This window comes from Canis lupus, chromosome 7 (assembly GCF_003254725.2).
Source record: "Canis lupus dingo isolate Sandy chromosome 7, ASM325472v2, whole genome shotgun sequence".
Taxonomy (NCBI): Eukaryota; Metazoa; Chordata; class Mammalia; order Carnivora; family Canidae; genus Canis; species Canis lupus.
The window spans coordinates 41,528,510-41,551,645 of NC_064249.1; the positions used below are offsets into that span (position 1 = coordinate 41,528,510).

Below are 23,136 nucleotides of genomic sequence, written 5' to 3' on the forward strand. Positions count from 1 at the left end.
GAGAGAGAGAGAAAGAGGCAGAGACACAGGAAGAGGGAGAAGCAGGCTCCATGCCGGGAGCCCGACGTGGGACCCGATCCCGGGACTCCAGGATCGCGCCCTGGGCCAAAGGCAGGTGCTAAACCGCTGAGCTATCCAGGGATCCCCACCTTTTTTTTTTTAAAAGATGTTTTTAATTTATTCATGAAAGACACACAGAGAGAGAGAGAGACAGAGACACAGGCAGAGGGAGAACCAGGCTCCCCACAGGGAGCCCAAGGGACTGATCCCGGGTCCCCAGGATCATGCCCCAGGCCCAAGGCAGTGCTAAACTGCTGAGCCACCCAGGCTGACTATTGAAGAACCTTTTATGTTGATTGTATCACCCACACAACTCTCTCTTAAAGATAAGGAAAGTGAGGGGGCACCTGGCCAGCTCAGTGGTGGGGGGAGGGGAACATGTGACTCCTGATCTCAGGGATGTTTGAGCCCCACATTAAGTGTAGGGGTTTACTTAATAGTAAAATCTAAAACAAACAAAAAAAGATAAGGAAACTGAGGCCAGAATTTGACCCGAGTTCACCCAAGTAAGTCAACAGTGATTTTGTGGTTTGAACACAGATAGCATGTGCTCTTCTCCACACCATTTTATAAATCCAAGAGATTTGGCTACAAAATTATTAGGACTATTTAGAGTTAGAAAGGTGGCTGGTTATATAAAACTCAGTAACTTTTAAAAATTTTTAAGGGGATCCCTGGGTGGCTCAGCGGTTTGGCGCCGGCCTTTGGCCCAGGGCGCGATCCTGGAGTCCCGAGATTGAGTCCCACATCGGGCTCCCGGCATGGAGCCTGTTTCTCCCTCCTCCTGTGTCTCTGCCTCTCTCTGTCTCTATCAAATAAATAAATCTTTAAAAAAAAATTTTTTTAAGAAGATTTTATTATTATTTTTTTTAAATTTTTTTTTAATTTTTATTTATTTATGATAGTTACAGAGAGAGAGAGAGGCAGAGACACAGGCAGAGGGAGAAGCAGGCTCCATGTACCGGGAGCCCGATGTGGGACTCGATCCCAGGTCTCCAGGATCGTGCCCTGGGCCAAAGGCAGGCGCCAAACCGCTGCGCCACCCAGGGATCCCAAGATTTTATTATTTATTCATGAAAGACACACAGAGACATAGAGAGAGAAGCAGGCTCTATGCAGGGAGCCTGATGCGGGACTCAATCCCTGGACTCCAGGATCACAGCATGAGCCAAAGGCAGACATTCAACCACTGAGCCACCCAGGCATCCCAGTAACTTTCTTTCATAACAACAATTCGTTTATTTATTTATTTATTGAAGATTTATTTATTTCTTCATGATGAGAGACACAGACCCAGAGGGAGAGAGGAGGAGACATAGGCAGAGGGAGAAACCGACTCCCCACAAGGAGCCTGATGCGGGAGTAGATCCCAAATCCCAGGATCATGCCCCAAGCCCAAGGCAGGCACCCAACAGCTGAGCCACCCAGGCGTCCCAACAATTTGTTTAAATACAATTTAAATGTCTTTTCAAAATGGCACTTAGAAACTTAAAAGTACCTATGAATATACTTACAAAGTAAGAAACAAAAGCCCAGATGCAAAACAATAAAAGATTTACTGGAGGCCTAGTACAAGAGTCCAATGAGATGTCACACAGCATTCCTGAGCGGGACAGTCATCACAGTGAACTTATCAGTTCCCACAAGTTTAAAAATAAAAAATTAAAAAAATTAAAAAAATAAAAAAATACTTGGGCAGGCTAGGTGGCTCAGGGTTTAGCGCCACCTTCAGCCCAGGGTGTGATCCTGGAGACCCAGGATTGAGTCCCCTGTTGTGCTCCCTAAACGGAGCCTGCTTCTCCCTCTGCCTGTGTCTCTGCCTCTCTCTCTCTCTTTCTCTGTGTCTCTCATGAATTAATAAAATCTAAAAAAAAAAAAAAAAAAAAAAAAAAAAAAAAACCAGTTTAAAAAAATAAAATACTTCATCAAAATTTTATTTTTTATCAAAATTTAAAAAATGTTTCTTTCAAAGGATACTAGGAAGAAAGTGAAAAGACAACCCATAGAACACAAGAAAAGGCTTACAAATCACGTATCTTAAGTACTTGTGTTCAGAATAAATAACAAACCCTTACAACTCAACAATAAAAAGAAAATAACCCAAATTTTAAAAGGGCAAAGGATTTGGGAAGCCTGGGTGGCTCAGCAGTTAGGCATCTGCCTTCAGGTCAGGTCATGATCCCAGATCTGGGGATTGAGTCCCACATCGGTCTCTCTGAAGGGAGCCTGCTTCTCCCTCTGCCTGCCTATGTCTCTGCCTCTCTCTGTGTCTCTCATGAATAAACAATAAAATCCTTTTTTTTTTTTTTTTTAATAAAAAGGGCAAAGAATTTGAGTAGGAATTTTTCCAAAGGAAAGACAGAAATGGTGAATATCAGAGCACCTGGGTGACTTAGTTAGGAGTCTGATTCTTGATTTTGGCTCAGGTCATGATCTCAGGGTCCTGGGATTGAGCCCTGTGTTGCCCCAAGTTGGGCTCTGCATTCAGCATGGAGTCTGCTTGAGATTCTTTCTCCCTCTCCCTCTCCCTCTGCCCCTCCTCCCCACTCTCTCTCTCTCTCATAAGTAAAACTTTTTTTTTTTTTTAAGAAATAGTGACTACCTATAAACAAATGAATGGATAAGTGAATTGTGGTCTATCCATAGAATGGAATATTATTTGGCTGTAACAAGGAATGAAGCACTGACACACAGTACAACATGCATGAACCTTGAAAACACCATGCTAAATGAAAGAAGTCAGACACAAAAGATCACATATTCTATGGTTCCATTTATGTGAAATGTCCATAATGGGCAAATCCATAAAGTTAGAAAGTAATTTAGTGGTTGCTGGTAGCAGGGGAAAATGGGAAATGTTTGATAATGGGTGTAGGGTTTCTTTTGGGGTGACAAAAATGATCTAGAATTAGATAATGCTGATGCCTGCACAACTGTGAATGGAACACTTCAAGTACCCTTTTATTTTTACTTATTTTTTTAAGTAGGCTCCACGTCCAACTTGGGCTGTGACTAATACTGAGATCAAGAGTTGCCTACTTCGGGGATCCCTGGGTGGCTCAGGGGTTTAGCGCCTGCCTTTGGCCCAGGGTGTGATCCTGGAGTCCCGGGATCAAGTCCTGGGGTCGAGTTCCACTTCAGGCTTCCTGCATGGAGATTGCTTCTCCTTCTGCCTGTGTCTTTGCCTCTCTCTCTGTGTCTCTCATGAATAAATAAATTAAAATTAAAAAGAAAGAGTTGCCAGCTTTAACAATAGCCAGCCAGGTGCCCCAGTACTCTTTTATAAAAAGTAATATAGTTTATAAATATCATTTAAAAAAAAGGAAAAAATAATGTAATTTTAAAAAAAGACCTTATTCATTTATCTGGCAGAGAGAGAGAGCACAAGTGAGGGGAGGAGCAGAGGGAGAGGAGGAGTTGAAGGCAGCTGAAGGCAGACACCTAATGATTGATTGAGACACCCAGGCGCCCCTCCTTTTCTTTTTTTGAAGTAAGCTTCATGCCCAGTATGGAGGCCAGCCTGGGGATTTAAGCCATGACCCCGGAGATCAAGACCTGAGCTGAGATCAAGAGTCACATCTGCTACCAACTGAGCCATCCAGGCACCCTCCCCCCAACAATGTATTTTCAGACTCCCAACAACATTGTATTTGGGGGCAAGGGGCAAAAAGAAAACAATGCTGTTTAATCTGAAATTCTTCTTTTTTTTAATTTTTATTTTTTTAAGATTTTATTTATCCATTCATGAGAGACACACAGAGAGGAGGGCGGGGGGGGGGGGGGGCAGAGACACAGGCAGAGGGAGAAGCAGGCTCCATGCAAGGAGCCCGACGTGGGACTCGATCCTGGGACTCCAGGATCATGCTCCGGGGCGAAGGCAGGCGCTGAATCTCTGAGCCACCCAGGGATCTCTTAATCTGACATTCTTTAGAAAAATACACCTGTCAGAAAAGGCAAGGAAATATAGAAGGCAATGAGAATTGGCTTGCCCTAACAGATATTAAATATAGAAGTATTCAATAGATGCCGTAGCAAAAGAACAAATCCACGCAAAAGACTGAAAAAACATATTATCGTATATATAAAATTTCATAAATGATAAAGATGGTGTTTGTACCAAAGGGTAATTTATTAAACGCTGAAGGGAAAACACGAGTTTGGATTTCAAGTTAATCTGCAGTCTATTAATCCTACCAGCATGTGAACTCACTAGAAAAACAGCGCTGCGGGCTATCCACTGAAGAGAGTCTCCTCACAGCTCCAAGACCCGCCAACGGGGTCAGTCAGCGGTCACGGCCCACTCCGAGCCCCTCACCCGCCCCTCACCTCCGCTCTCCCGCCCGGGCGCCGGCGCCCCCTCGCGGCGCGCCCCCGAAGCCCCGCTTTGAAATCAATGGTTGGCACACAGACGTAAAACCACCGGAGAATTCTCCACATGACCTTTGGGATGAACCATTTGCCTTTTCCTAAACAGGTAACTGAAACATGAAGCGGGCCAAAGTTGCGGGCTTCGGCGTCCTCTCTCCTTGGCCAGAGGACGCGGCTGGACTGAGGGAAACACTTGTTTAATTCCCTGACTCATGCGTATTGTCCTGTAGACTACCAACCTGCCCACAACAAACATGAACCTCCTCTTCCCAATTCCGCCCCGATGCGCGCTTCAGCCGCCATCTTTCTCCAGGGCAGGGCGCAAGCAGGAAGGTCACACCCTACCTGTCTCCGATAACGCCAGACGCCTCGAAATCCACAAGAGTCCAATTGGAACCGACGCTTCCACCGGAACAGCTTTTCTACACGACCGGAAGGGGCTGTGCGTGAGGGCGTTGGGGGCGGAAGTGACGGGAGGGTGGTAGTGGGGTAGTTGGCGGGTGGTTGAGCAGAGCCGGTCGCCATGTCCGCGGGGAGCGCGACGCATCCCGGGGCTGGCGGGTAAAGCTTTCGTGGGCGAGGGCATCGCAGCCCGCACGGGGCGGAGGAGAGGCGGAGGGGCCAAAGGGAGCTGCCTGCGGGAAGTGGGGGGGCGCTGAGGTGGTACGCGTACGTGTCAGAGGGCTGGGCTTAGGGGGAGGAAGATGGTAAGCAGGCCTTGGGGCGCCCGAAAAAGGCCGGCAGGGAAGGGGGGGAGGAGGAGGAAGGCCGAGGCTTTCGGGAGCACCGGCCAAGAGAAGATGAGAACGAGGGTATGTGGGACTGACTGGAGCGTTTTGAGAGGGAGGAAGGAAGTAAGGAGATACTGCAGCAATTGTGTCTGTTCGGGGGGGGGGGTGGGAATGGTAATTTTAATATTGATAGAGACTCGAGGGTGTAAAGAGAACGTGGTAGCGGGGAAGCGGGGTGCCAGAGCGTGGTAAGGGAAGAATGATAGAAAAGCTTCGAAGCCTCACGTTTTCCTCTTCCTTGTAGACGCCGCAGCAAATGGGACCAGCCAGCTCCAGCCCCCCTTCTGTTCCTCCCGCCGGCAGCCCCAGGTGCGGAGGTGCCCAGCAGTGGGGGAAGCCCTGGGGGCTCCGCGGCTGCTCCTTCTGGAGCCTTGGACGCTGCTGCTGCTGTGGCTGCCAAAATCAATGCCATGCTCATGGCCAAAGGGAAGCTGAAACCAACTCAGAATGTTGCTGAAAAGGTATTTGAAGTTGAAGGGACTCTGTTAATTGTAACTTTAATTTTGTAATTAAAGGCTACTTAGTAATTCTGTAATTAAACAATTATTTGTGTTAAGGAGAAAACAAGGTTACAGTAATTTAAAGATCACTTAGTTTTGGAATGCATCATGTGATATTATGTCATTTGTTTTCATGAGGCAAGTTTGGTTGGTTTGATTACATTTATGGACCAAATAGTTCACTTTGTCTTCGCTCACGTAGTTCAGCTTAACTTCTATCTATGTAATCATTTAAAGCAATGATGCGAAATTTTTCAATACTTAGGCTTTTTCCCTGAAATCCAAAGAGATGTTCAGGTAAATCAAGTGACTTTAAAATGTCTCTAGTCAGCTGTACTAAAACGTAAATACATACGTACAACGTCCTTTCTAGTTAGAATCTATAGATTTTTAATAACTGCCTACAGTGTAGTTCAATGTGAAATGAAATGGATAATTTATATGTTGGTGGTTTTGCTGTTTTCACACAAACTGAAATTATTTGGTCATTTTAAAGAATTTCTGGTATAATTAAAATTTCACAACTAGAATAGATCTGAACTTTGAAGTCTTTATCTTGCAATGGAAGACCAACTTTTACAGGATGATGAGTATAGTGGCTGTTTGTACTGCTAGACTGCATGCTTTGCGCTTAAAAAAATCCCTTGCAGCAATTTGATGGAATGGATTACTGTCGCCAGTTTACAGAGGAGGAAAATAAGATTCGTGAATGTACATTGTATAAGATCTGTCAAGGCAGACATCTGACTTCAGAGTCAGACAATTGGGTGTCTAGCTTTTGTTTGAAAGTGTCTCTTGGGCAACCCTAGTGGCTCAGCGGTTTAGCCCTGCCTTCAGCCCAAGGCATTATCCTAGAGACCCGGGATCAAGTCCCAGGTCAGGCTCCCTGTATGGAGCCTGCTTCTGTCTCTGCCTGTGTCTCTGCCTCTCTCTTTCTGTGTCTCTCATGAATGAGTAAATAAAATCTTTAAAAAAAAAAAAAAAAAGAATGTCTCTAGATTTGGAGAGTTCAGTTCTAAGGCAGCTTAGCTCATTATAATACACATTTGAAAAAAAAAGTTCTTTGACTTCAATTAAAAGTTGAAGCAAATAGATGGGTTCTGTGTTTAAAAATGCATTTTGGGGGTTCCCTGGGTGGCTTAGCGGTTTGATGCCGGCCTTTGGCCTAGGGCGCGATGCTGGAGTCCCGGGATCGAGTCCCACATCGGGCTCCTGGCATGGAGCCTGCTTCTCCCTCTGCCTGTGTCTCTGCCTCTCTCTCTCTCTCTCTCTATGTATATCATAAATAAGTAAATAAATAAATAAATCTTAAAAAATTAAAAAATAAAAATGCATTTTGGGTGAGTGGTGGATGTGTTAATAGCATGTTTGTGGTGATTATTTCCAGTGTATACATGTATCAGATCATCCGGTTGTTCATCTTAAATATATACAGTTTTTATTTGTCTATAATACCTCAGAGTTGAGAGGGAAAGATGATAGAGTTTTTTGTTAGCTGTCCAGTTTATAACATCAACAGAATGGCTATTATCTGTTTGGATGTTTACTCAAGTTCTGCAGAATTGATGGGAATTTTTAGTGAGTTGGAAGTTCATTATTCATCGTATTTTTTTTTTTTTAAGATTTTATTTATTTATTCATGAGAGAGAGAGAGGCAGAGACACAGACAGAAGAAGCAGCAGGCTCTATGCAGGGAGCCTGACTTGGGACTCCATCCTGGGTCTCCAGGATCACGTCCTGGGCTGAAGGTGGCACTAAACCACTAAGCCACCAGGGCTGCCCTATTCGTTGTATTTTTAATTGTAAAGATTGAGTCAATTGTCCATTTTTAAGTTCTGAAAGGAAATTTTTATTTCTTTTAAGGTTTTATTTATTTAGTCATGAGAGACACACAGAGAGAGGCAGAGACACAGGCAGAGGAAGAAGCAGGCTCCACGCAGGGAGCCCGATGCAGGGCTCGATCCGGGGTCTCCAGGATCAGCCCCTGGTCGCTAAGACGCTGAGCCACCCGGGCTGCCCGCTGCAAGGAAATATTAAAAGCACACTGACAAAGATGGAATGCTCCTTCAGTATTAAAATTATTTTTCTTTATTTTTTATTTTATTTTCTTGAGTGTTAAAATTTTTAACGCTGATGTTAATCCTTTATTCCTTTTTTCCCCACTTCTAAAAAGCAATTGAGGGGCATCTCTGGGTGGCTCAGTGGTTTAGTGCCTGCCTTTCGCCCAGGGCGTGATCTTGGAGTCCCGGGATCGAGTTCCGCATTGGGCTCTCTGCATGGAGCCTGCTTCTCCCTCTGCCTGTGTCTCTGCCTCCTCTGCCTCTCTCTCTCTCTCTCTCTCTCTCTCTCTGTGTCTATCATAAATAAATAAATCTTTAAAAAATAAAAAAATAAAATTTGAATTAAATTTTAATTCTTATCACAGCATTTGGACATGAGGCTGACAGTGGCCATGCTGGATGGCCAGGTAGAGAACACCTGTGTCATCACAGGATGTCCTGTGGGATAGCACTGATCTGTACCTTTGGTGGTGGCCAGTACTGAGCAGGGCCTAAACAAACGTGAGATATTGAGTCTAGTTTGTGTCCACATTTTAAAAATATCGAGGCACCTGGGTGGCTCAATTGGTTAAGCATCCGACTCTTAATTTTGGCTCAGGGTCATGAGATCGAGCCCTGTGTTGGGCTCCTCGCTGGATGTGGAGTCTGCTTAAGATTCTCTCTCTTTCTCTCTTGAATAAATAAATCTTTTTTTAAAAATGTATCTAACGCATAAACTGTTTATCTTCTTTGAGCAGATTTGCTGAGCGTTGGTCCCAGGTAACAAAGGGTTGGGGAAGGCCATCTTGAGATGAAGATTTTTTTCAGATAACTCATCTGCTGTCTGGAGTAGCCTATAGTTTAAATTGAGAGAAATAAATAATAATAAGTTGAGAGAAACCAGGGGCATCTGGGTGGCTCAGTGGTTGTGTCTGCCTTTGGCTTAGGTCATGATCCCAGGGTCCTGGGATTGAGTCCTATATCAGGCTCCCTGCAGGGAGCCTGCTTCTTCCTTTGCCTATGTCTCTGCATCTCTCTGTGTCTCTCATGAATGAATAAAATCTTTAAAAATAATAAATTGACAGAAACCAGGTCAGATTTTAGGATTTTGCTTGGCTTTTCATCTATTTTCTTAGTTCTTCTTTAATAGAGAGTAATGGGTTGTCAGATAAACTTTACGGGTTTTCCAGATCATTGCAAGGATAGAACTAGTTAAATGTGATATGTTGGTGGCTGCAGCGTTGTCACAAAGGCAGCGTCCAGTTATACAAATGAAGTGCATGGGTTGCTGGACTCTGCGTTGTACACTGGACTCTGCCCTGTATTTTACTGCACGTATGGCTAGCTAGTTGAGCTGTAATGCACCATAACCTGTTCATTTATTTTTCTTTGTGGAGATTGCAGCTTCTCGTCCATAAGGTTTCTGGGATTATTCGGTCGTAGAAACGCACCATGGCCAAGGTTACAGAGAAATCTGATGATTGCTTTCAAGTGAATTGACAATACTTGGTGTCCGTTGAGTGAAGTTTTGTTTGCTTGTTCTTTCATTTTTGAAGAATGACCTAGGAATATTTCCAAGTGTGTTTGTAGGCAGGTAAAGGGAACAGTAACGTGGTGCTGGAACGTAGGGAGGGGCACTTGTAAATTGAGCAGCAGAAACATACTATTTGATCTTACAAACTCTTCATTCTAATTTCTCTTGTAGCTTCAGGCTGCTGGCAAAGGCCTAACTAGCAGTAAAAGCAAGGATGACCTGGTGGTAGCTGAAGTCGAGATCAATGATGTGCCTCTCACGTGCAGGAATCTGCTGACTCGAGGACAGACTCAGGATGAGGTGCGCAGATGTTGGGCCTCTGGGGAAGGTGGTAGGTGGGCACAGTCAAGAAAACAAGACCTCTAACTACAGACAGGAGCCAGATGTTTATGACTGAATGTGGGTCATAATCTCCAAAGTCAGGATTGGGTTGAATTAACTATGAGGAACTTCTTGGTAAAGGTAAACAGATATGGGTGGATTCCTGGTCAGCTTGAGCAGGAAACAATGGAATTGATATTAATATAGGTGAGAACTCATTCTTTTGTATTGATATAGTGAATGAATGGGGAGAAATCCATCTTTCTGCCAGTCATTGAAGTCGATCAATTGCCACATCATCTTTTTAATAGATTGTTTCCTTTTTAGATCAGTCGGCTTAGTGGGGCTGCAGTGTCAACTCGAGGGAGATTCATGACCTCGGAGGAGAAGGCCAAAGTGGGACCAGGGTGTGTATACACATCCTCTGCTTTGGGGAAAGGTTGGACATATGGCTCACGTTAGTTTCATATTTTTCATTTGCAGGAAATATGTGCAAATATTTGCTTAGTAGCTTGGTATATATATATATATACACATGTCACGTACTAGAGTTTGGGACATACATTTCCAATATGTGTAAGGAGTGTTGGCAGCTGTTTTCCTTCTTGTTGGTCTTTGGATTTTTTTTATTTCACAGGTAACATTTTATTGGAGGAAACAAATTATGGGAAAGTGTAAAATAAGATAATTGCTACATTTAATGTATATATGCTTCCAAACTTTTGTTTGGGAACATTTCCCCCAAAAAAGGGTCTGTATTTGTTGTAATTTCCCTTTTAAAAACCTCCTTTCATCAAGCAACTCTCTGCCTCTATGGTGGCTGTAGGCTAAAAGGTTTTCCACTGAAAGATTTTGTCTCCCTATAGTTGTGGCCCTTCCGCTACTTAGTTTTGAGGGCAGGTACTTAAGCAGTGCAAAACTTGGCTTAAATTAAATATAATCAGTAGGCAAAACTTACTCCTCATCTGAAACCAAAAGTATATTTCAACTAGTGTGTGCATGCTGATTGCTGTTTTGGACTTTTCCATCTTTAAATACAGTTATTTTTACTTACAGCCTTTTATTAATTTTATGGTTATTGATGAACTCTGTTATAATCAAAATCAGAATCTAAGGCCACTTTACTTTTAGAAAGTGGAGTCCCCTTGGTTGTGGGTCTCAGATATGGATCTACAGGCTACCATCACTTTTGCCCCATTAATTTGGATAGCCAACAGCACATTTGCCCATAACCTGTTAGACAACCAACAAAAAGAGATTTTGTTCTCAAATACCAGGTTATGTCAGTTGACAAGATGCCAGTATTCATGAGCCCATAAGAACAGATTTGATCCCTTGTGGGCCAGTTAACTTGAAGCAACCAGGAAAGTTTATTTTATTTTATTTTTCAGGAAAGTTTATTTATTCCCCAGCTCTAAAATCATGTTCTTAGAAATTTGCAACAGCCGTTTTTTTCTATGTAGTCTCTTTTACTTATTTGGAAACATAAACATTACAGATTTGATTTGGTGACTCATTTGGTTCCTTTGGTTGTGACCAGTTTGGGATTATTATTCTATATTTCTCTTTATAGGGATCGTCCATTATACCTTCATGTTCAGGGCCAGACACGGGAGTTAGTGGACAGTAAGTAATGGTTTGGCTCACATCCCACTTTTTGTGAAGGACAAAGAACAGGGTTGTATGTAATAAGTTGGCAGAATGTTCCTGGTGGCTGTGGTAACTCTTGTGTATGAACTGCTCATGAGTGTGCTGGGGGTAAAGAGAGGCTGAGGACCACATATTTTGGCTTCCTTTAAAATGGATTAATACGGGGATAATTGGGCATTGGCTGCACTTTGTCATTGGGTACTTGTCAGTCCATTCCTTTGGTACAGTATCTCACGGTTTTTCCATAGGAGCGGTAAACCGAATCAAAGAAATTATCACCAATGGTGTGGTCAAAGCTGCCACAGGGACGAGTCCAACTTTCAATGGTGCGACAGTCACTGTGTATCACCAGCCAGCACCCATTGCACAGTTGTCTCCAGCTGTTAACCAGAAGCCTCCCTTCCAGTCAGGGGTATGTTTCGTGGAGAGATCATGAACAGCTTTGTCATTTCTGTGAAAGTGATATGTACCAAATGATATGGAAAGCGCAAAGAAAAATCCTGAAATCCCAACTTGAGACTTACCTGCGGATACTGTCCTACTAATGGACCATCTAAGCTTCCGAGATGCGGGACGCCTGGGTGGCTCCGCAGTTGGGCACCTGCCTTAGGCTCAGGTCGTGATCCCGGGATCTGGGATCAAGTCCTGCATTGGCCTCCCTACGGGGAGCCTGCTTCTCCCTCTGCCTCTCTCTCTCAGTTTGTATCTCATGAATAAATAATCTTTTTTTTTTTTTAAGATTTTATTTATTCATGAGAGACAGAGAGAGAGAGAGAGAGAGAGAGAGGCAGAGACACAGGCAGAGGAGCCTGCTTCTCCCTCTGCCTGCGTCTCTATGAATAAATAAATAAAAAAATCTTAAAAAAAAAAAAAACTTCCAAGATGCAGTGAACATCTGATTACACATCTCTTTACTTTGATGTATTCCAGGAAGGGTGTTGATAGACCAGACTGTTTACACACCTTATGTTTGGAGTTTGTAGTTTGGTTGTGTATTTGTAAGTGTGATGGCAGCTGGAGGACTAAGAAGGCGGAGTCTGGTGAAGTAAGACTCTGCTGATACAATCCTCCTAGAAAACAGGGTGGGAGAGAGCAGCCCTCGGTGGAGAACAGCACAGGGCTGACTGTACGACCCAACATGCTACTCTAGTTTCACAGAAGACAGTGCTATAGGTTCTGATATATGCAGTCATGGGCCATGGGTGTGCTTAGTAGTATGTCTTTGCTTTTCACCTGATGAAGGAATGTTCTAGGTGGGTACATGGCATATGTAGTGCTTTAAATTAAATTATTTTATAGAGTTTATTTTTATGAGCTCATGGTGGAAATTATAGGGGGGTCCTTATTCTGGCAGTGGTTGAAAGTATCTGGAGGATTAAAGTCTTGCAAAATGATTTTCAAGACTAGGATTTAATTATGTGTTTAATCTGAGTTATTCTATTCTTCTACAGATGCATTATGTTCAGGATAAATTATTTGTGGGTCTAGAGCATGCTGTGCCCACCTTTAATGTCAAGGAGAAAGTAGAAGGTCCGGGCTGCTCCTATTTGCAGCACATTCAGATTGAAACGGGTGCCAAAGTCTTCCTAAGAGGCAAAGGCTCAGGTTGCATTGAGCCAGCATCTGGCCGAGAAGCTTTTGAACCCATGTATATTTACATTAGGTACGTACACATGGATGGGGTTGGGGTTGGAGATGACAAGCATTTGAATGCTTGTTAACTGATCAGGCTGGGATCCCTGGGTGGCGCAGCGGTTTAGCGCCTGCCTTTGGCCCAGGGCGCGATCCTGGAGACCCGGGATCAAATCCCACGTCGGGCTCCTGGTGCATGGAGCCTGCTTTTCCCTCTGCCTATGTCTCTGCCTCTCTCTTTCTCTCTGTGACTATCATAAATAAATAAAAATTTTAAAAAAATAATAATGCCTTTAAAAAAAAACTGATCAGGCTGGAGGGCTTCAAAAGGAGTAAGAAAATAGGTATAATAACTAGTAACATGAGCAATGTAGGTCATTACTAATGATAATCACTTTATAATTAATAAAAACTATTGAATTAGGTAGAATTGTCTTTGTCTTTTTTAGTATTCAGGTTCTTGGGTTTTAAATCTCTCACTGTAAAATGAGCTGTGATGAGCCTAAAGGTATCTTCATTTTGACCTATGACACTATTAATGCATTTTACAGTTATTTTAGTGACTTTTAAATGTCTTTATATTTATGTTTTAAAGAGAGCAATAGGGGCACCTGGATGGCTCAGTGGTTGAGTGTCTGCCTTCAGCTCAGGGCATGATCCTGGGGTCTGGGGATCGAGTCTTGCATCAGGCTCCCCACAGTGAGCCTGCTTTTCCCTCTTCCTATGTCTCTGTCTCTCTCTCTCTGTGTTTCTCATAAATAGATAGGTACATAGATCGACCAAGCAATAAAGTATTTGTCTTAATGATACAAGTTATATCCTAAAGGGTTACTGTGACATTTTTTTGTGATTTTTTTTTGAAGTTTTTTTGTTGGTATTTTGAATATATTAAATTTGTAAACAGCATACAAAGTGAAAGCAAAAATCTGTATCCTTTACTTTTCTCCTCTTTGAGTTTTTGGTTCCTATTTCTTTGCAGTCATCCCAAACCAGAAGGCCTGGCTGCTGCCAAGAAACTCTGTGAGAATCTCTTGCAAACAGTGAGTTATATTTGTGTATCTAATATTCAGAAGAGCTCCTGCTGTCTTGGGCTGTGTCTTAGCTATTTTCCTACCTGTATTAGTTTCCTAGGGCTGTCATAGCAAATTTCCACAAACTAGATAACTTAACAAATTTATTCTTTCATTGTTCAGGAAGCCAGACACTCAAAATAATGATGTGGGCAGAGTTGGATCCTTCTAAACGAATACTGTGAAGGAGAATGTTCCATGCCTCTCCCAGCCTGCTGTCCTTTGCATTCTTTCCCCATGTCAGCAGAGTTCCAATCCCTGGCCTACTCCTGTGTCTCTGTCTCTCTGTTTCTTTTTTTTTTTTTTTTTTTTTTTTATGATACTCACAGAGAGAGAGAAAGAGAGGCAGAGACACAGGCAGAGGGAGAAGCAGGCTCCATGCACCAGGAGCCTGATGTGGGATTCGATCCCGGGTCTCCAGGATCGCGCCCTGGGCCAAAGGCAGGCGCCAAACTGCTGCGCCACCCAGGGATCCCTCTCTGTTTCTTCTAAAGTAGCAGTCCTTCGAATTTGGGCCCACCATAACCCAGTATAAACTCATGTTAACCTGTATCTGCAAAGACCTGGTTTCCAAACAAGATCATATTCCAAGGTTCTGGGCAGACATGAATTTTGGAACCACTACACCATTCTAGCAACTCAACATTCTCCATAAGGAAGACAAGCTTCCCTAAGCAGGGTCATAGCTGGCATGCCTTTCTTCTTTAGCAACTATTTTGGTATAGAATTTTGAAATGTGTAGTACATCAGTATGAAATCTCAATATTGTCATTTATTTTTTAAAAGATTTGACTTATTCATTTGAGAGAGAAAATAAGCAGGGAGGAGAGGGAGAAGGAAAAGCAGACTCCTCACTGAGCAGGGAGCCTAATGGGGAGCTTGGTCCCAGGACCCTGGGATCATGATGTGAGCTGAATAGCAGATGCTTAGTTGACTGAGCCACCCAGGTGCCCCAGTGTTGTCAGTTATTTAAATAATACTTTCAGGCCTGGCCAAGTTGTTGACCAGTGCGCATTCCAGATTCTTTTTATTTTGTTTATTTTTGTATTCCGAATTCTTTTTAATAGTAAGTATAGCAAAATTAAGAATAGAGCTATAATAATGTTTTGGCTAACAGCAGTAAGCTAATTGCTTATTTGATTGTCTATTATTTTTATTCTGTAATCTAGTAACCAAAAGTTAAACCAGTAGGGTTGTTGGTGTAGCCCCTGAAGATAGTCAGGTTTAGGGGTTGTGTTTATTCAGCCTTGTGTCATTTGGCATTTAAGGGTCCCCTTTTGGAAAGCCATAGTCTTTGCTTTTGTGAGGTAACCTAATTTACCACCCCTTGTGCCAGATAACTTCCCTGACTGTCTCCTGTGTTTGTTGCCACTTGAAGTTACTGACTCAGTGAGATGTTCATAATGAAGAACTGGGCAGTGGGGGGGCGGTGCATGACGACGTATTAACCTTGTGTTGAGCCATAAGCTCCTTGAGGACAAGTCCAGTAAAAGAATGAATGAAGTCTCGGTAGTTATACTGACAACTTAGAAATTTCCTAACTTCTTTCTGGCTCTGAATGATTTTATACCTCAGAATTGGGTCTAATCTGGAGATTTTGGAAGCTTCTGATGTCCATGCTCCTGGTGCCCACATCCTGGCTTACTAATTCATAGGGTATGCCTTATTAAAAATGATTTTTTTAAGACTTATTTGTTTTTGAGAGAGAGAGCAAGGGGGGGTGGGTAGAGACAGAAGGAGAGAATGTCTCAAGCTGACTGCACTGAGTGCAGAGCCTTAGGTGGGGCTTGATCCCATGACCCTGAGACCTCAACCCGAGTTGAAACCAAGAGTTCGACACTCAACTGACCATGTCACTCAGGCGCCCTTTGATTGATTTTTTAACATTTTTATTCTTAAATGATCCTATACCCAGTGTGGAATTCGAACTCACAACCCCGAGCTCAAGAGTCATATATATATGTTCTACTGACTAAGCCAATCAGGTGCCCCATACCTTATTAAAATTTAAATTAAACAAGCTTAAATTTGATGGAAATATCAATGACAATTTTTTTTGACAATTTTTTTTTTAATTGGTGGAAATACTTTTACTTCCTCACTACTTTGGTCCTAGAATTGTATAATCTGACCCTTGTAAATACTCCGTGAATTGGGGGATTGTCCCACATGAATTTGTTTTCCCTTCTTTTGCAGGTTCATGCTGAGTACTCTAGATTTGTGAATCAGATTAATACTGCTGTACCTTTACCAGGTGTGTATGTCTTAAAGTGTTTAAGAAAGAGAAATAGTTTGTTAGTGATATTTGTGTATAAAATAGGATATTTAAGGGTAGACTGTGCCAGGGCACTGATAATGTCCCCTTCAGCTTACGATAATTTGGAAAGTAGTTTTCTTCCCTAGAGATGAAGTTAATATTCAGCTAAAATGTCTCGTTCTGCTGCAGCTGATTAAACACTTTTTTTCTTCCCCCTCAGGCTATACACAACCCTCTGCTATAAGTAGTGTCCCTCCTCAGCCACCATATTATCCATCCAATGGCTATCAGTCTGGTTACCCTGTTGTTCCCCCTCCTCAGCAGCCACTTCAGCCTCCCTATGGAGTGCCAAGCATAGTGCCACCAGCTGTTTCATTGGCACCTGGAGTCTTGCCAGCATTACCTACTGGAGTTCCACCTGTGCCAACACAATACCCGATCACACAAGTGCAGCCTCCTGCTGGCACTGGACAGGTAGGATGGTAGGCTGTGACTATGGAGAAAGTGGCCAGGGGAGAGAGGTGGAGGTGGTGGTGGTATTCAGAAAGAAATCATGCAGAATTACTGGGTGATGGGAGGTGTTTCTCTCCTGTTGCTCCTGTGTCATGGCCACTAAGCTACCTAAATGCTTTAGGACAGCGTGTACACATGTGTTTTCACCCTGAAATGTATAGTTTCATTTCATGAGTCTTACTGCCAAATAGTTGTTTGGAAGAGGAGTCAGCAAGCTTCCTCTGGAGTGCTAGGTGGCCAACAGGTGAAGCTTACGGGTCATGCAGGCTCTGGCACACCTGCTGCGCTCCATTCCTGGGGCACGGATGTAGTCAAAGACCATACCAAATGAACTCACATGGCTGTGCTCCAGAAACACTGGATATACAGAAGTGGGTAATGAGCCACAATCATGGTTTGTTGTGCTGTGGGTATCGCCTACCTGCACCCACCTCAAGAAGAAAGGGGCCAGCCTACTAGCCTCTCCATGATTGGACCTGAGTTAGTGATCTTCAGAAGAAACACAACATATTCAGGGGTTCTTGAGCTGAGAGATCCTGGAACTTTGCCAACTTAAGGCTTATTAAATGTACTTGTATATTTTTCAAACTATGTGAGAAACTAGAATTTTAGGAAAGGGTAGGTAGCTAGCTCATCTAGATGAATCATGTACTCCTCTTCTCTGAGACAGGGAAAGAAGGTAGCAAGCACAGGTGATGGATTGATGGTAGGCCTTTCTCTGTGGGCCTCATAGTGTTGCTGTGGCAGAGGAGCATGCAGCCCTGAACCACTACCCAGCCTCCTGGCTGGCGGGCTGTGAACGCTGGAGGGGCTATATGGTTTGAAACAACAGACTTCACTAAATCCTGCTCATGACTCTTAGTCCTAATTACTCACCTTCTGTGTTTGGCTGAGCTATAGTTCACCAGCTTTGAGCCACATTGCTTTGTGACCAGAAAGGAGTATGGCGGAGCAGGCCCCTTAGGGTTGAGCTTTAGACATATGCTGCCAGGGTTCCTCATGCTTTCCTGTGATTGAGCTGTGCAATCCTGGGATACCACGTGACCTATCCAGCCTTTGGTTTCCTTATAGAAAACGAGCATAATGATTCTATCTCAGAGATTGCAAGGGTTAGGTGGGAAGACCCAAGTAGTCCACACATACTAGCCATTTGTCTAATAATAAGAGCTGTCCTTTGGGAAGTGCTTGTTTTTTCTGATACATAGTGGATCAGTCCTTTTTCCTTTCTGGTACAGTCTCTAAACACCAGACAGACTCCCTCTTGCTGTAACAGTTTATCCTTAGAAGAGGCAGGTGAACTTGCCTTTGCCATAAGCATTAGTAGCCTTTATAATCTAGAAGGAGCGAATCACTTTGATTAGAGGGGTCTAAATTAGAGAATGTTCTTGCTTGTTAACTTTTAAATTAAGTAAGTGGCTAGAATTTTTATATGTTTATTTATTTATTTATTTATTTTTGAATTTTTATATGTTTATATTTTATATGGTGTGCACCTAATGGCCCCGGGTGCACACCAGGTTTCTCCTGAGAATCGAAAACACTGTAAACCTTCTCAGTTTAGCATTCCCCACCATGAAGGTGGGAAGGTGAGGCTCTCATGGCACCAGATGATCCAAGAGGAAAGCTAAGGACCAGAGAGATACAGAATTTCTGGGACATGTGGATTATAAAAGTCTTTTGTGATCATTGTTTTCCTTAGTAAGTGACTGGGTATTCTCACACCTTTTTTCCCCTTTGGTTTGTTTTGGTCCCAGAGTCCGATGAGTGGGCCTTTTATTCCTGCTGCTCCTGTCAAAACTGCCTTGCCTGCCGGCCCCCAGCCCCAGCCCCCGCCCCCACCCCAGCCCCCACTCCCAGCTCAACCCCAGGCACAGAAGAGGCGATTCACAGAGGAGCTGCCAGATGAACGAGAATCTGGACTTCTTGGATACCAGGTTAAATAAAATACCCTTTCTTTCCTCATCTTATTCTACTATACTTTCCCTTTAAAGAAAGAAAAATTCACATCTATGTCAACCATCCTCCCAGTACTAGATTTCTGTTTTCTGGAATCCATTTAGGGTTTTTTCCCTTGGAGGATTTAAAACAAGAGTAACTCCCTTTGGGCGGGTTGGTCTTTGGGATCAGTATGATAAGAAAATACAAAGCTCCATGTAGAGGGAGGCACATAGAGGTCTATGACTGGCCCCTGGAAGGAGTTCTGTAGAATTCCACGCTACCACATTCATATGGTATTCTTGGAAACCTCACATAGTTCTCATTTCCCTACACATCTCACCAAAAGGTATCATTACTGTCAGCATAGGGTTTGTTTTTAAACCTTGGCCCTCAGTTTACTTTTTTTCCCTGTAAAAGACAGTGATTACTTTTTTGAGTCCCCACCATCCACAAAAAATAGTGGGCAGAAATGTGATTCGGTGCATACATGTTCTAAGTAGTCATTCAAGTAAAGAATTTTTAAAAATACTATTTAAGTGTGTGGTTTTGGTGCCATTTTATTTATCAGGAAAAGCACCTTTACTTTTTGCCAGAGCCCTTTAGCGTCCTTTGAATCAAACTCTGAAGCATTTTTATAGTTTATAAAAGGGTAGTTGAAAACAGATACATGTAGCATGACCAGGTCCTACAGAAAGAGATTACATCTCCTTCAGCTGTGGTTATGTCCCAAATCCCAGAGTGCTATGTAGTGAGCATACTGCAACTGACCAGAAAGACGAGGCACTTGAGAGATACATTAAGGAGCTAAAGTCAATGCAGCAGGTGTAGATTTGCTAATGCCGCTGTATTTTTCTGCTCATAGCATGGACCCATTCATATGACTAATTTAGGTACAGGCTTCTCCAGTCAGAATGAGATTGAAGGTGCAGGATCGAAGCCGGCAGGTTCCTCAGGCAAAGAGCGAGAGAGGGACAGGTAAGTTAGTTGGAGCATAATTACGTGAATGTCATCACATGTCATTGGCTTTCACCATTAGTGTGAATAACGATCATTGCTGTGAGCTTCCATGTTCTAAAACTAATGAAGGGGTGCCTGGGTAGCTCAGTCAATTGAGCATCCTTCCAACTTGATCTCAGCTCAGGTCTTGATCTCAGTGTCATGACTTCACTCCTGGAGTTGGGCTCCATGCTGGATGTGGAACCTCCCTAAAAAATAATAACTGATCGATAAGTCAATCAAAATGTAATGAAATCCTTTGGCTCAAAAACTCCTGTGTGTTTTTTTAATAACTGCTGCACTAAGGAGATTATGCCTCCCCTTTCACAGTGTTCAGGGGTGGTTACCTTGGGCTTTGAGTCATTTCATTCTTGGTCATCAGGCATCTTCCTCTACTATCTGCATCTTAGCCATTTTCCTAAGCATAGGCAATATGTTTGCTACTTAGAATCCTAGGATATTATGGACTGAGGTACTTGAATGTGGGAGTCCAGTTGCCATCTGGGGCTTGAGACAGCCACCCTCTTATATGGTTCGTTGAGCCTTCCAAGGACGGGACTGGCTTCCCACAGCAGTGCTGCTGCTTTTGACCTGGCCTGGCTAAAAACTTGATATCTTAAAACTTGATAATAGCTCTCAGGGTGGGGTCAGGTGGAAAGGGTGGAGGTGAACGGTTGTTTGGTGACCTTTGGAAGAAAGTACAATTGATAGAATCTATCTGAAAGGTTGTCATGGTTTTTCTTCTCACAGGCAGTTGATGCCTCCACCAGCCTTCCCAGTGACTGGAATGAAAGCAGAGTCTGATGACAGGAATGGGTCTGGGGCCGGAGCAGGGAGCCACGGTGAGTGAGGTGTAGCTGGGGACACGCAGGAAGCTAAGACTGGTCCTAAGTTACTAGTTTTCTGACCTGATGTTCATTCAGGTGGCATTCAATCAGGTGTTTAATCCAACTTCTAAAATCTCCAGGCTGATGAGGTGTTTGTTTTGTTTTGTTTTGTTTTTCTTTTCTTTTTTTTTTTGTTTTTTTGTTTTTTTGTTTTACTTAGAAGGATGGCATATGGTTAACCTTTTTTCAACTGACGTGTGTCTAGAAAAAGTCAACTTATATTTTATACTAGCATCATTAAAGCTCTAATGATTGGTAGGTCATTTCAAATTTTGTTGCCTTTGTTGTCTGAATATCCGGAAATAATCTGATAAAGACTTAAGGATTGCTATTTCAGGGCACCTGGCTGGTTCAGTCAGTGGAGTGTGTGACTCTTGATCTCGGGGTTATGAGTTCGAGCCCCAATTTGGGTATAAAGCCTACTTTTTAAAAAAGATTGATTTTTCTTTGTATTGGGAGCTGAGCTATATATCTCTCCTCATAGCTCTTTTGGTTGTGAATAGTCAGCCAGTGGCTATTAAAAAAAATGTTGCCTCTTAGTATCCCAGAACTCTAGATCTGTAGAGGAATATGGGGTCACTTGTGTTCTTTGCCTGTAGTCATAAAAATGAACAGAAGAAAATACATTTTTTATTCTTTTCTTAACTTCTTTTCTTTTAACTCTTTAAAGGTGAAATATCAGCCTCCAAAGACTCACTTGCTAACTTTCCTTTTTTCTTTTTTTTCTTTTTTTTTTTTTTTTTTTTTTTTTTTTTTGTGTGTGTGTGTGTGTTTCTTTTTTTCTTTCTCTGTTTTCTTACATGGTTCTGGTGGATTCACATTTGCTGATGCTGGTGCTGTTTTTCGTGTGATCCTCAACGTTTTTGGGTGACCATTGACCCTGTGACCTCAAAATGGTGTCCAACTAACCACTTATAATTAACATCTTTTTTTTATTAACGAATTTATGGTATTATCTTTTTTTTTTTTTTTGTCTTGGGGGATGGGGTTGGGGTTGTTTTTCTCTATTCTAGATTATCCAGTCAAGAAGATGAAAACTGCAGAGAAGGGATTCGGGTTGGTGGCTTATGCTGCAGATTCATCTGATGAAGAGGAGGAGCATGGGGGTCATAAAAATGCAAGTAGTTTTCCACAGGGCTGGAGTTTGGGGTATCAGTACCCTTCATCACAGCCACGAGCTAAACAACAGATGCCATTCTGGATGGCCCCTTAAGAAACAGTGGAACAGAGCTTTGACCCTTGGTGACTCTCTTTAGCAATAATGCATGCATTTGATTTAATAAGACTCTGGGGCCTGTACTGGGAACCATCATGGACCTTTGCAGAAGTTAGAGATGCAGTGTTCCCTTTCTTAAAGGGGTTTCATTCTTTTTAAAACACCTTTGTTTCTGCAGTGGCATAGTATCTGTTAAAATTTACTTAGAATCACAAATTTGTCTCAGAAGCTTTTTAACAGTTGGTGAAATGTGCTTGTCCAACAGAGCATCCCAACAGGGTTATTCCAGTATACATTTAACTGGTCCAGCCTTTTCCACATGAATGAATGGCCCCTGTTCTGACAAAAAAGTTTTATTTGTATTTTACTACTGGTTACAAACGAAGCCTTACTATCAGTGGGGAGACGATTTTAAGACCATCTTTCCCTTGCAGCACCTTTAAATCTAAGAATAGTTCATCCTTATTTTCATGTTTGCATTCTTTTCTGTTTTGGAAAATGCAGTTTCACTAATTTAAAACTATTGGATATAGCTGGATCCTGAGTAGAAAAGTGAAGGGTTGGCTTTTTTTTTTTTCCCTTATCTTTTTACTGGGATGATCCAAAGCTGGCATCTTCAGGCACTCTTGTCCCAGAAAGCCATTGCAGTTTTTATTGCCCTTTTAATAAGCTCCATGTCTTCAGCTGGGTCCGAGAAAACTGCTTGAGCAAAAGCTGGTCAGAACTCATCACAGAAATGAAACACAGTGGTCCGTCTCTCTGAGAACTGATTGCAGCTAAACTAGAGAGATTTGACTGCTCACAATAGGATGGATGGTGGACTTAGTGGCTGCAACTTGTCCTTTTTCTTGGCATTACAGGTTTTGCCAAAAGAACTTTTTTGTATCAAATATTGATGTGTGAAAGAAGGAGCTAGTCTGCTGAACCAAGAGTAGTTTGAGATACTGAACTGTCATTTTTGCACATTTGAATACTTTGCAGGCTGGCTTTGTATAAACATACTCTCTGGTTTCCTATATGTTGTAAATATTTAGACCATAATTTCATTATAAATAAATGTATAAATATTATGTTTGTGGTTTCTTTTTTCTCTCCCATGACCCATCTGTGCACTAAAATTTATAAATTTCTGATAGCCTAACAAACTGAAACCCACCAGAAAAATATTTCATGGGCCCAGAAGTCTGCATATAGTTCCAAGAGTTTATGACTTAACCACAGTAAACCCTTCAAAATCCAGATGAAAATATGGAGGATAATTAATGGTAGACTACCTCCATTTTGGTACTGTAACTCTGATTTACTGAACACAGGAAATGAAATACATTTTTAAAGGAAATACACAATTCACATTATTTTTGGGA

At 42.5% G+C, this 23,136-nt stretch overlaps 1 protein-coding gene, 1 long non-coding RNA gene and 1 other non-coding gene across 4 annotated transcripts; 2 read left to right on the top strand and 1 right to left on the bottom strand.

Moving 5' to 3' along the window:
* Positions 1-4,867: 4,867 nt before the first annotated feature.
* KHDC4 (KH domain containing 4, pre-mRNA splicing factor) lies at positions 4,868-22,842 on the top strand. 2 transcript variants are annotated; one of them, XR_003129395.3, is made up of 14 exons: positions 4,868-4,989; positions 5,464-5,680; positions 9,464-9,592; positions 9,941-10,020; positions 11,187-11,239; positions 11,512-11,675; positions 12,715-12,926; positions 13,875-13,935; positions 16,162-16,219; positions 16,443-16,696; positions 18,490-18,669; positions 19,564-19,648; positions 20,420-20,511; positions 21,570-21,614. XR_003129395.3 is itself a non-coding variant. In XM_025430898.2 (14 exons), the coding sequence occupies exons 1-14, from the start codon at positions 4,952-4,954 to the stop codon at positions 21,767-21,769; spliced, it is 1,851 nt and encodes a 616-aa protein (XP_025286683.1). In that variant the 5' UTR covers positions 4,868-4,951; the 3' UTR covers positions 21,770-22,842. The 2 variants fall into 2 exon arrangements, 1 of the variants encoding a protein (XP_025286683.1); XM_025430898.2 differs by having other exon boundaries at positions 19,536-19,648; positions 21,570-22,842.
* On the top strand, positions 12,277-12,405 carry LOC112648987 (small Cajal body-specific RNA 4). Its single transcript, XR_003129422.1, has one exon. It is a non-coding gene; the product is annotated as a small Cajal body-specific RNA 4 (non-coding RNA).
* On the bottom strand, positions 19,499-20,350 carry LOC112648918 (uncharacterized). Its single transcript, XR_003129396.2, has 2 exons — positions 20,017-20,350; positions 19,499-19,878 (listed from the first exon to the last, which is right to left on the bottom strand). It is a non-coding gene; the product is annotated as an uncharacterized LOC112648918 (long non-coding RNA).
* Positions 22,843-23,136: the final 294 nt, after the last annotated feature.